Source organism: Manihot esculenta, chromosome 4 (genome assembly GCF_001659605.2).
Source record: "Manihot esculenta cultivar AM560-2 chromosome 4, M.esculenta_v8, whole genome shotgun sequence".
NCBI classification, from domain to species: Eukaryota; Viridiplantae; Streptophyta; class Magnoliopsida; order Malpighiales; family Euphorbiaceae; genus Manihot; species Manihot esculenta.
The window spans coordinates 703,514-714,973 of NC_035164.2; the positions used below are offsets into that span (position 1 = coordinate 703,514).

The following is an 11,460-nucleotide window of genomic DNA, read 5'->3' on the forward strand; positions in this document are numbered from 1 at the left end:
TTATGGGCCTTGTGGGACTGGGCCTATTGCCAATTAATGTGAGTCTATTAGGTCACACACAAAAGAACGTTGTTGATGTGCTATGTCATATTGATGGATTAAAAGCCCAAAGCCCATTAATATAATTAATAATAATAAAATGTTATTATTATTAATTATTAATATAATTAATGATAATAATAAAGTGTTATTATTATTGATATTAATTATTAATATAGTTAATAATAATAAAGTGTTATTATTATTAATTATTTATTATTATGAGATAATAATATTTAAAAGATCTGCAGTCTATCTGTAAGTGTTACAGATAAATGACTCTATCACATAAGATATTTGAGTATCTGCAAGATTGTGATAGTGGGTTCTGAGCACTAACTCTTTTAGGAAAAGAGTTGGTGGAAAACAAAAGACTGAAATATATAAATACTCCTACTATGAATTGTGGGGGTTGACGACGTTTTGAGAAAACTCAGTCTAATAGCTGCAGATTGTGAAACACATAATCTATCCATATTTGAGAGAGCTAGCACTCTAGAAGGATAGAAGACGTTCGTGTGGATACCATAGAGGGTGTTCGTTTGAAAAGGCATAACCATCAGTCCGGCATTGTTTCTTCTTGACGAGATTAACAGGTTAGTCTCATATCCATCTTTTGAATTAAACGAAGCACTTAGATTCTAGAAAAGGAAATCAACATAGATTTTATTTTTTCGCTGCGCAACTGGGTTGCAATAATCTCAGGATTTCCCAACAGAGAGGGCTCAATACTCCATTGAGTATACCACCTGTAGCCGAAGGGCTCTACACCATTGAGCTCCAACCCACATTGAACCATTATATAGCCCAACAGAATAGTAGGAGGACAAACAATAGAGATGGGGAAGTTAGTCAGAGAAACGAGCTGACAATCCAAGCTAGAGGCAAGGTAGTGAGGGAGTTTATCAAGAATGATGGGGCTGAGAGCTATTCTTTTAAGTTAGCAGAGAGGTCAGAGAGAGTGAAGAGTTAGAAAGAAACTACTGCGTGGAGAAGAGTTTCCAGAAGGGAAGACAAAGACGGAGACGGAGACTAAAAGTTAGAAAAATTAAAAGAGCAAACTGGGAGCACAAGATAACAACAATCCCCTGTTGCCAACCTCATCGTCATTTGTAAAAGGGAAGGTCAGCTCGAAGTTGTGCTGTTTAATAAAAAAATTCAAGTTACGCCATTGCTGAGCGTCTATCAAACATGCTAGCGGTAGGTAGGGGAGAACGGTTCGTTTATTAGACAAAAGAGCTCTAATTCTAAAGATGGTAGTGTCAGAATAGTCGTAGTAACAGAGGACATCAGACCCACTACATCAGGAATTCTAATAAAAACCATGAGAGGAGAAAATTATAGATTACAGAGAAAAGAAAGAATAAGGTAACGGAAGCAACGCATAATAAGATAACGGAAGCAATGCAAGAGGCAAAAAAGCAAGAGTGTAAGTTTGAAATGGATAAAAGCAAATAATAGACAATTTGACAGAATTCTCATAGAGTCGCGTGCTAATAATTTGATTCTCGAAGTTTACCTCTCATTAATCATGAAATAATTAATAAGCGGGTAAAGGGGCACTTGATGGCAACCGGGCCGTGAACGTTCCGGACGTGGCCGAGTCCGCGCTAGAAAAGTTGAGCTTAGCTCTATTAGGGCCCAATACATGGACCTACTCCATGTACAAGTCCTGGACTTGCTTTGATAAGCCGGGCTGGGTGAAGGCCTATATGTAGGGGATTTGGTCACGAATAATCCTTTAGTTTCGTGGGACAACAAAGCCCGTGATATTCATGATCATGTCCATGTGATGCTGGATAGAACTAAATGCCCACCTAACAATAGGAAATGGCACAAAAGGGCACAAATGTAAGATCACGATTACACATTACTAAAAAATAAAAGAGAAAAAAAATAAAAAAAATGCAGAGGAGAAGAAAAAATTAAGTTTACCAAAGTATACTCTTAGCCAACTTCTTATTAAATTTTAGACATCAACATTGAAGGCTTTTATTTAGTAATTAAATATCATTTGCTACATTATTTACAAGGAATATCCACTTTACATTAAAAAAAGTAATAAAATAAAAAATTTTCTTTTAAAAATTTTAAATAGGATAAAGAGTCTACAAGCTTTAATTATGCTAATTTATAAATAATTTAACTACTAATGAACAAAAGGATATTAAGACAATTAACGCTTCGTAATTTATTTTGAAATTAAGATTTTTGATTTGTTATTTACCTAGACAAATTAATAATACTTAACAATAATTAAATTTTAATTTGAAACTAATTTATTTTATTTTATTTAAATTTAAATTGTAAAATAAAAATAAAGTAAACGAATAGAATATGTATGAAAATTAAACTATTAAAATCAAAATCCGATTTATATTAATAATAACTAAATTTATTTTGAATTGATTAAAACTTTAAACCGTTTAATTTTATATATTTTAATTAATAATTTATATAAAAATATTTTTATTAATAATTTTCATATAAAAAATTTAATATTTCTAAAATATATTTTAATTTTAATTTTTAAATATATATATAAAAAATTTATAAATATTATTATAAAATATATTTTTTATATTAAATTAATTATTTATATTAACGGATTCAAATACTATCAAATCTGATATGAACCCGCAACGAATAGTATTATTTAAACATAAATCTATCCTATTAAAATTCGATTAAATCAAATATTCGAAAATATCCAATCCGGTACTATTTCTAACACTTTTAAATTATGGATCAGGAACACTATAATTTTATATGTAATTATTCGATTTGAGTGTTCTAATTTTTAAATATCTCAAACTTTAATGTTTCTAATGGTGAAGAGCCCATTAAATAAAAAGGAAGAAATTCTAATTTATTGCAACTCACCAATTTAATAAAATATAAAATTCACCAATGTGTTCCCTACGAATCTAACCTTTTTTTATTTTCATCATTATTATTTTTAGTGTTGCTCTGATTCTTTTCTTTTACTTTTTCTCTGCAATTTTCTTGCCCTTTGCAGTCTGTTTCATATCTTAAAAGAAAACCCAACACCACACTCAAAAACTCTCACACAATCTTCTGGGCTTTAGATTTTTTGACCGTTAAAAGAATGTTATCTTTCAATTTTATTGATTTTAGGTCATTTCTTGTCCAAAAACCCTGAAATTAGGTTTAATTGAAACTTAAAACCCCCCCTTTTTTTCACCAATTACTATAGCTTTAGGGTTTTTTTTCCTTAAAATTTTTGAACAGCAATTTAGGGTTTTTCTAGTTCCCAAAACTCTGAATTTTTCCAGTGAGAAACCAGACAGATTTTTTTTTTCTTTGGGCAACTGAAATATTTGGTGTATTCTTTGCTTGCTGTACACTGTAACATCTTCAATTTTAGGGCATTAATTGTCCTGAAAACCCTGATCTTGCTTACCTTTTTTAGCAGGTTCCGAAGTAGTAAGCTAGAAGGAGCTTCTTTGTCCGGTTTTAGTTCTTTTCTAGGTTTGGATTTTCACTTGTTTAAGTTTTTGTTAGTTGTAAAACTACAGTTTTTGCGTGCTCTTCTTTTTTGTTGGTCTACAATAAACTAGAAGAACTGGGCTGTGGTTCTAATGCAATTGAGGGTTTTCAGTGTTTGGAAAAACTATGAAATTTGATACCTTTCTGGGTTTTTAGCGAAAAAAGCCGAAGGAGCTGTTTGGGTTTGTACAATCGAAGGAGGATGATTGCGGAGAAACCCAGTTGGGTTAGGCATGAGGGAATGCAGATTTTCTCCATTGACATTCAACCTGGTGGTCTCAGGTTTGCTACTGGTGGAGGTGACCACAAGGTATGCTCCTCATCTCTAAAATTCTCTGCTTGTTGCCAAAAAATGCACGAAAAGTTCTAATATAATTCTTAGACTTAACATTCTTGTTTGGAATCAAAAGATCCCACAGGAATTCAATTCAATTCAATTCATTTCTTTTCTATCACATTTCTTGTTTGAAATGTAAGAATTCATTTCTTTTTTAACTCACAAAATTTTCATTTTTAAAGAAAATGAAATTATGCATAATTTTGGTAGATTTATTTGAATTCTTTTCTTGCAAAATGAATCATGTCAAACGAGGGATAAGAGGAAACAAAAACATAGCTTAATTTTGCACAATGCCACCGGTGGGTTTAGTTGATCGACGTTTTGCCTTCTTTATTCCTGTTTTGGTTGCTTAGAAAATTAAACATCGGAGCAATTCAAAATTTCATGATGCAATTCTAACTTGGACGAGTGCACTGCTACTATTTGTTTTATCTTGTAGTATCTCTCTCGTAGAACTTTCCTCTAGGGGAATGTACGAGTCATAAATATCTCTGTTTGAAATAGTGTTGCTTCTTGAAGTTTAAACATAATCATTGACTGAAATGCATTTTCTTATATATACACACACACACACACACACACACACATGCACATATATGTTGTAATCCTTTGGGTTTCATTTGTAATTATTTCTTTGCATTTACTTGTTTTATTTTGTAACGTTTGAATTAGGCAATTGTTTTGGCAAATTTATAGAAACAGTTGTATGCTTGCTGACTGGAGTTAAATGCTTGCTGAAAGGAGTTAAACCTATTTAAGAAATTGCAATATAAGAATTAAATTCTTAATGGAATTGGTTCTAATAATATAAAAGCACAGGAGATTATGCTGAAGTTGCTGAGCAGGAAAGTTTATCTTTTTTGGACTTTTAATGGAGCCTTGCTATAATTTCTTTTCCTTCATTTCAAATCTTTTCCTTTTGATTGTGTTAAAAGTTCTATGATTTGCATGTTAAAGATTTTAATGCTTGATACATGTAGTTGTGAGTACTAAAATATTACTTGCGAAGTGAGAGCGATTCATTATACATTTAGGAGAAAGCTGTAATTTATTATGTGATATGTTCAAAGAAACTATAGATGTCTTTATTGGTTGTTCTACAATCTATCCACAAAATTTTCAACAATGAATTATCAAAAAACTTTACAATCAATTCCAGTGGCTATTTGTGGACAGATCACTGCTGACTGTAGCTAGCAAACAAAATAATGTTACATTTATCAAATGGTGTCATATGATCTATTATCCTCAAAAGAACTATAGCAGATTTTTTTTCTCCTTAATCAAATGCAGGTTAGGATATGGAATATGAAATCTGTTAGCAGAGACTTGGAAAATAATGAACCAACGCAAAGGCTTCTTGCAACGCTCCGAGATCACTTTGGATCTGTCAACTGTGTTAGGTGGGCTAAGCATGGCCGGTATGTTGCATCAGGGTCTGATGATCAGGTGATTTTAGTTCATGAAAGGAAGCCTGGTTCAGGTACCACTGAGTTTGGCAGCGGAGAGCCACCGGATGTTGAGAACTGGAAGGTTGCAATGACTTTGAGAGGGCACACTGCAGACGTGGTAATAGAATATATTGGGATGCTTGAGCACTAGTTAAAAGAGAATTCTTTCAATCTTACACTTTGTTTTGAGTATTTCGCTGTGTATATCCTTTATATTTTAGTGCTATCATATTTTTTCAGACGGATAAACTTTTGCGACTTTTGTAGATGTGTCCCCTATAAGTTTGACTCTCATCTATATGCATAGGACTTAAACAGATGACAAAAAAAATGTTTTTATTTTTGTTGCTTTATATGATGCTAATCTATGATTGCCCTTCTGGGTATCGTCTAACTAAGGAGTTGTTTTCCATGCTTGAAGTAGGTGGATCTTAATTGGTCACCAGATGACTCCATATTGGCTAGTGGGAGTTTGGACAACACTGTCCATATTTGGAATATGAGCAATGGCATTTGCACTGCCGTTCTTAGAGGTCACTCTAGCCTGGTTAAAGGAGTAGCTTGGGATCCTATTGGCTCCTTCATAGCAAGTCAATCTGATGATAAGACAGTTATCATATGGCGGACAAGCGACTGGAGTCTGGCCCACAGAACAGATGGCCACTGGGCAAAATCAGTATGTTTTTCCTTTGTTTATAAATTTCAATTTATTCACTTGGGTTTTTACATACTAACTGGAGTGTATTTTCCAGCTTGGTTCTACATTTTTCAGGCGGCTTGGATGGTCTCCTTGTGGTCATTTCATAACCACCACTCATGGTTTCCAGAAGCCAAGGCATTCTGCACCTGTTCTAGAGAGAGGGGAATGGGCTGCCACGTTTGATTTTTTAGGACACAATGCCCCCATTATTGTGGTGAAATTTAACCATTCCATGTTTAGAAGGAATTTTGCTAATTCTCAGGAAGTGAAAGCTGCACCAGTTGGATGGGCAAATGGGGCATCTAAGATTGGAGGGAAAGAATCACAGCCTTATAACGTTATTGCTATTGGGAGTCAGGATCGCACTATAACTGTATGGACAACTGCAAGTCCACGTCCTCTTTTTGTGGCAAAGCATTTCTTTACTCAGAGTGTTGTAGATTTGTCATGGTAACTTCCCTAAAAAACATATGAATGTTTTGGTTATAATTTATATACTTGATGCGTTGTTATTCTCACCTTTTTATTCCCATCTCTACAATTCTCTTTTATATATTGTCTTTATCTTCTTTTGGGACAGGAGTCCTGATGGGTATTCACTATTTGCCTGTTCCTTGGATGGGACAGTTGCTACTTTCCACTTTGACATGAAAGAGCTAGGACATAGGTTGAGTGACGCTGAGCTGGATGAGCTAAAGAGAAGTCGTTATGGTGATGTCAGAGGTCGACAGGCAAACTTGGCGGAGAGCCCAGCACAATTATTGCTTGAAGCAGCTTCAGCCAAGCAGACAGCAGCCAAAAAAGTAGTGCCAGATATTCAACAAAATCAGATGCCTGTGAAATCTTCTGTTGACTTGGGGGTGACAACAAAGGCTTCTGAGCAAGTTGAGGATGCAAAAAAGGGTGGGGGAGCTGCTGGCAATGGCAAGAATAAAGTGGCAAGTTCTGCTCCAATTTCGAGTCCTGTGAAACAAAGAGAATACAGGCGTCCTGATGGCAGAAAGAGGATAATTCCAGAAGCAGTAGGTTTGCCCAATCAGCAAGAAGGAATTACTGGTGGAGTCCAGTCTCAAGCACTTGACTTCCCTCTTGTGGCATGTAATAATGGAAGGGATGAAAATGGGGTAATTCCTGCTGATGGTGGCTTGCGAGAAGGTTATCTGAGGGGAACATTTGGCAGAAGCTCTGATTCAAAAGATCGATCTGGGATCACTGCAAGGGCCACCATCACAGATAGCTTGGTCATTGAGAAGGTTCTGGGCTCTTCAGGAAGAGATGGTAGCATCAACGTGGAGCAGTCTGGAAGTGTGAAGGCATCCAGTTCCTCCACTGCATATACTACGCCTCTTTCAATTAGGGTATTTGATAAAAAAGTGGGGGAAGATACTGTACCAATTTGCTTGGAAGCTCGTCCTAGAGAGCATACTGTAAATGACATTATTGGGGTGGGAAATACCTGTATGATGAAAGAAACTGAAATTGTTTGCACAAGGGGTGCTCAAACTCTTTGGTCGGATAGGATCTCTGGAAAAGTCACAGTTTTAGCTGGAAATGCAAACTTCTGGGCTGTTGGGTGTGAGGATGGATGTCTGCAGGTGAGAAATAGTCTTTCTCAAAGTAATCTATATTTCTTAAATGGGTAAGCTTTATTTTTGAACTGTTTTTAGAGCCAAGTAAAGAAGGAAAAAGAAAAAGAGTATAAATTTTTACGAATTTGCAATATGAAAAAGAATTTGTTCACAATTGTAATCAAATTACAGGAGTGTTGCAGAAAGTAGCCAGTAATGATTGGTTGTTTTAGAACCCTATTTTTAATATGATTGCAAGTACCATAGGCTGCTGGCTGCCCTAAATCAATTGGGGACATCATTATGCCCCTTCAAAAGAACAAAAGGCACAGAGGTTTCAAAAAATTGTTGAGAGTGAATGCTGATTGATGAGCATGTTCTTTGTAAGATCAATTGATCTGCCAATAAGAAATGTACCTTGAGGGTGACATGGCCTCCGCTAAGGTATTGGGTTTTTGTTAGACAATTTCACCAAGTGGAAAAAGTTAGTAGCCTCTAAGGGAAATCTGTAATATACAGGGAATTGGATTTTGGGAATGCGGATTTGGGGTATCAGCTTGGAACTGAAAATCAAAGCTTAAGCTTCCCTGTAATCCGTCCACAGTTCCTTACTGTTTGATGGATTTGGTTCTGGTCAAATTCCACTAAACACAGCATTTTGAGAGTTCTATTTAGTCAGATGCCTCTTGCCATCTCACTTCCAATTAGAAAACTTGTAGTGCTTAAAATGTGTATTCATGTTTTTATATGTTTTTTCTTTTAATACGTTGCTGGCCAGTACAATTCAAAATGGTGTTTTAATTCAGATTCAAATTATCATGTAAGTGACAGAAAGGTAATCGAACATTCTCAACATTGTGATCGAGCATTATAACTTGTAGCATAACCTTTTTGTTTATGATTTGAAAAGGTTTACACAAAGTGCGGTAGGCGTGCCATGCCAACTATGATGATGGGATCTGCAGCAACCTTTATAGATTGTGACGAGTGCTGGAAATTGTTACTGGTAACAAGGAAGGGATTGTTATATGTATGGGATTTACTCAACCAGAACTGTCTTATTCAGGATTCATTGTCCTCTCTAGTTGCTTCAGATCCAAACTCGTCTGCAAAAGGTTAGATATGTTGTGAAATCTTCGTGTCCCACTGCTAATATCTTTTGTAGTAATGAGTTCACAGCCCAGAACATCTTGTTTGGTGGGGTGCCAATTCTGTGTCCATTTTCTGATTTTTTATTGTAATTTCAGGAATAATTAAAGTTATATCTGCAAAGTTGTCAAAATCTGGTTCTCCTCTTGTTGTTTTGGCCACACGCCATGCCTTCCTGTTCAACATGAATCTTATGTGTTGGCTGAGAGTGGCAGATGACTGCTTCCCTGCTTCAAATTTTTCTAGCTCCTGGAATTTGGGTTCAATTCAGAGTGGTGAGTTGGCTGCATTACAGGTGGATGTTAGGAAATATTTGGCCAGAAAACCAGGTTGGAGCAGGTATTTATCTAACCTTTGATTGACAAAGTTGGATTTTAAAAGATCTATATCTTAGATTCCATAAGCATACTGAGAAGAGATAGTAACATAGAAGCCTTAATGAAATTATCCTGTACTGCTTTATGGAAAAAATTTGAATGAAACTAAGTTATTTTTTCCTTTCTTGTTATCTTCGACTTTTATGATATCTCTGCTTGTGGATATTAATTCTCAAAACTTCAAGTTTCTGGTTAAAATAACTTGCTTCTAGAGCTTTAGCTGTTATGTGTTTTACAGGGTGACAGATGATGGAGTGCAGACACGAGCTCATTTAGAGGCTCAGCTGGCATCCTCTCTGGCTTTGAAGTCCCCAAATGAATATCGCCAGTGCCTTCTGTCATACATACGCTTCTTAGCTAGGTTTTCATCTGACCCTTTTGCATTTCAATTTTCCGCTGATGCATGTATTAATGATGCAAATGAGCATTTAATCGAGTGAATTGATGCATCTATAAATTTGTTTAGGAAAAGAAAAATGTATAAGAAAATGACAAAAAAATTCGTTTGCAGAGAAGCGGATGAGTCTCGATTGCGAGAGGTCTGTGAAAGTTTTCTTGGACCTCCTACTGGGATGGCTGAATCTACATCTTCAGATGCAAAGAATTTGGCTTGGGATCCTTGTGTGCTTGTAAGGCTTACTTTACATCTTCTATTAATGGATAACGTGCATTTCTAAGCATTCAAGTTATACGATGGGGTTCTGCAATATTTGTTTTGTTATTGTTGTTAATAGCATGTGATCCAAGAGTTTTGCAATAGTCATTTGCTTCAAATACCATCTCTTCCTCTTTGTCAAGTTTTAGTTAGATTGGGTTTATTCTTGTTTGTTTTTTCACTCTGGACAGCACCTTCCCCCCCCCCCCCCCCCCCCTTACCTAACATCGAGTAAAAAATGGGTTTGTCTGAGTCACTGTTCTGCACTTTGCAGGGAGTGAAAAAACATAAACTCTTGAGAGAAGATATTCTTCCTTCGATGGCATCAAATAGAAAAGTTCAGCGTTTACTCAACGAATTCATGGATCTCCTGTCTGAATACGAAAGTACTGAAATTAACCTCGATAAAAAGAATTCAACGCAACCAGCAACATCCCAACCTGAAACCAATCAAATGAATATTGATCAGTCTGCAACAGATCAAGAGAGCACTCCACCACTGACAGATCAAACAAACTCTGCTTTACAAGCAACAGGTCAGAAGGGCTCTATCCCCATCACAGTAAATGAAACCAGCTCTACTCCACTAGCCAGTGATCAAGTGGATTCGGGACAGATATTGACAGATCAAGTTATTCCGGACTCACCAGCTACAGATACTGGTTCTTAAATGCAACCTCTTGAGTTCTGACCAATAGGATTTATCTCAAAAAAAAAAAAAGGTTTAGCAGGCAATGGTGCGGTGCACCATAAGTGGATACAGGTGCATGCATGTCACCATCAATGGCTTCCTTCCACAGAGACTTTCCAAGGTGTTTGCAACGAGGAATTCTTCGCATGCGAGTATATCTGGTGCGCATGTCTTTAGTCATTCATTGCAGTTGCTCATGGAAATGGTAACAGATAAATCTCACTGTTAAATTTAGCTAATGGACATTTTGTATGACTTGCCAACTATAGCTTTTGTAATCAATTTGGTGAACGCTTTGCTATTTTCTTGTACAATATCATGCAGATTATGAATTAAAATTCAGATGTTTCAACAGCATTCATCTTCATCTGTTTCTGCAGACAATATGAAAAGTATGCTTCTCTTTTGTTGTTGTTCACAAGTTGGGCATCAGAATTGTTTCATGGGTGACCAAACTGGCTTAACTCTTTTGGTTGTTTAGAAATTAATGAGCCTGAGAGATTGGTTGCTGGTGCTAGGAATGGGCCCATGTTAATGTTAAGATTGTAGGAAGATGAAGATGGAGTTTGCAAAATAGTGTTAATGTTATGTTGCTGTCCATGTTGTAATAATGATTCGGTGACCTGTCCTTTTTCCTCGTTAAACAGTAGTCCACTTCTACTGGACAAGTTTGCAAAAAATATTATATATTTTTGGGCTTTTTACTTATTCAAGTTAAAAAAAAAAAAAAATTCTCAAACCTTGGTTCAGAAAATTTTTTTTCCGAAATCAGGGTGAAAATGGACTCTACCGCGCTTTAAAAGCGCGGTAGACCTTACCGCACTCATAGAGTGCGGTAGAAGAAAAAAAAAAAAAAAAAAACATTTCCGTACATTACCGCACTTTTAAAGTGCGGTAATGTATTACCGCACATTTCAAGTGCGGTATTCCGCACTTTTACTTTTTATTTTTATTTAATTAATATTATATTATATTTTATT

General features: G+C 35.7%; 1 protein-coding gene across 3 annotated transcripts; it reads left to right on the forward strand.

Annotated features, from left to right (window-relative positions):
- The first annotated feature begins 2,969 nt into the window (after positions 1 to 2,969).
- LOC110612926 (protein HIRA) lies at positions 2,970 to 10,834 on the forward strand. Of its 3 annotated transcripts, XM_021753786.2 has the most exons (10): positions 2,972 to 3,859; positions 5,183 to 5,458; positions 5,765 to 6,016; positions 6,093 to 6,490; positions 6,621 to 7,635; positions 8,519 to 8,723; positions 8,856 to 9,096; positions 9,373 to 9,495; positions 9,646 to 9,763; positions 10,064 to 10,834. In XM_021753786.2, the coding sequence occupies exons 1-10, from the start codon at positions 3,752 to 3,754 to the stop codon at positions 10,457 to 10,459; spliced, it is 3,132 nt and encodes a 1,043-aa protein (XP_021609478.1). In that variant the 5' UTR covers positions 2,972 to 3,751; the 3' UTR covers positions 10,460 to 10,834. The 3 variants fall into 3 exon arrangements, 2 of the variants coding, with proteins under 2 accessions (XP_021609478.1, XP_021609479.1); XR_006350423.1 differs by lacking the exon at positions 10,064 to 10,834 and having other exon boundaries at positions 2,970 to 3,859; positions 9,347 to 9,495; positions 9,646 to 9,672; XM_021753787.2 differs by lacking the exon at positions 2,972 to 3,859 and having other exon boundaries at positions 5,317 to 5,458; positions 5,762 to 6,016.
- Positions 10,835 to 11,460: the final 626 nt, after the last annotated feature.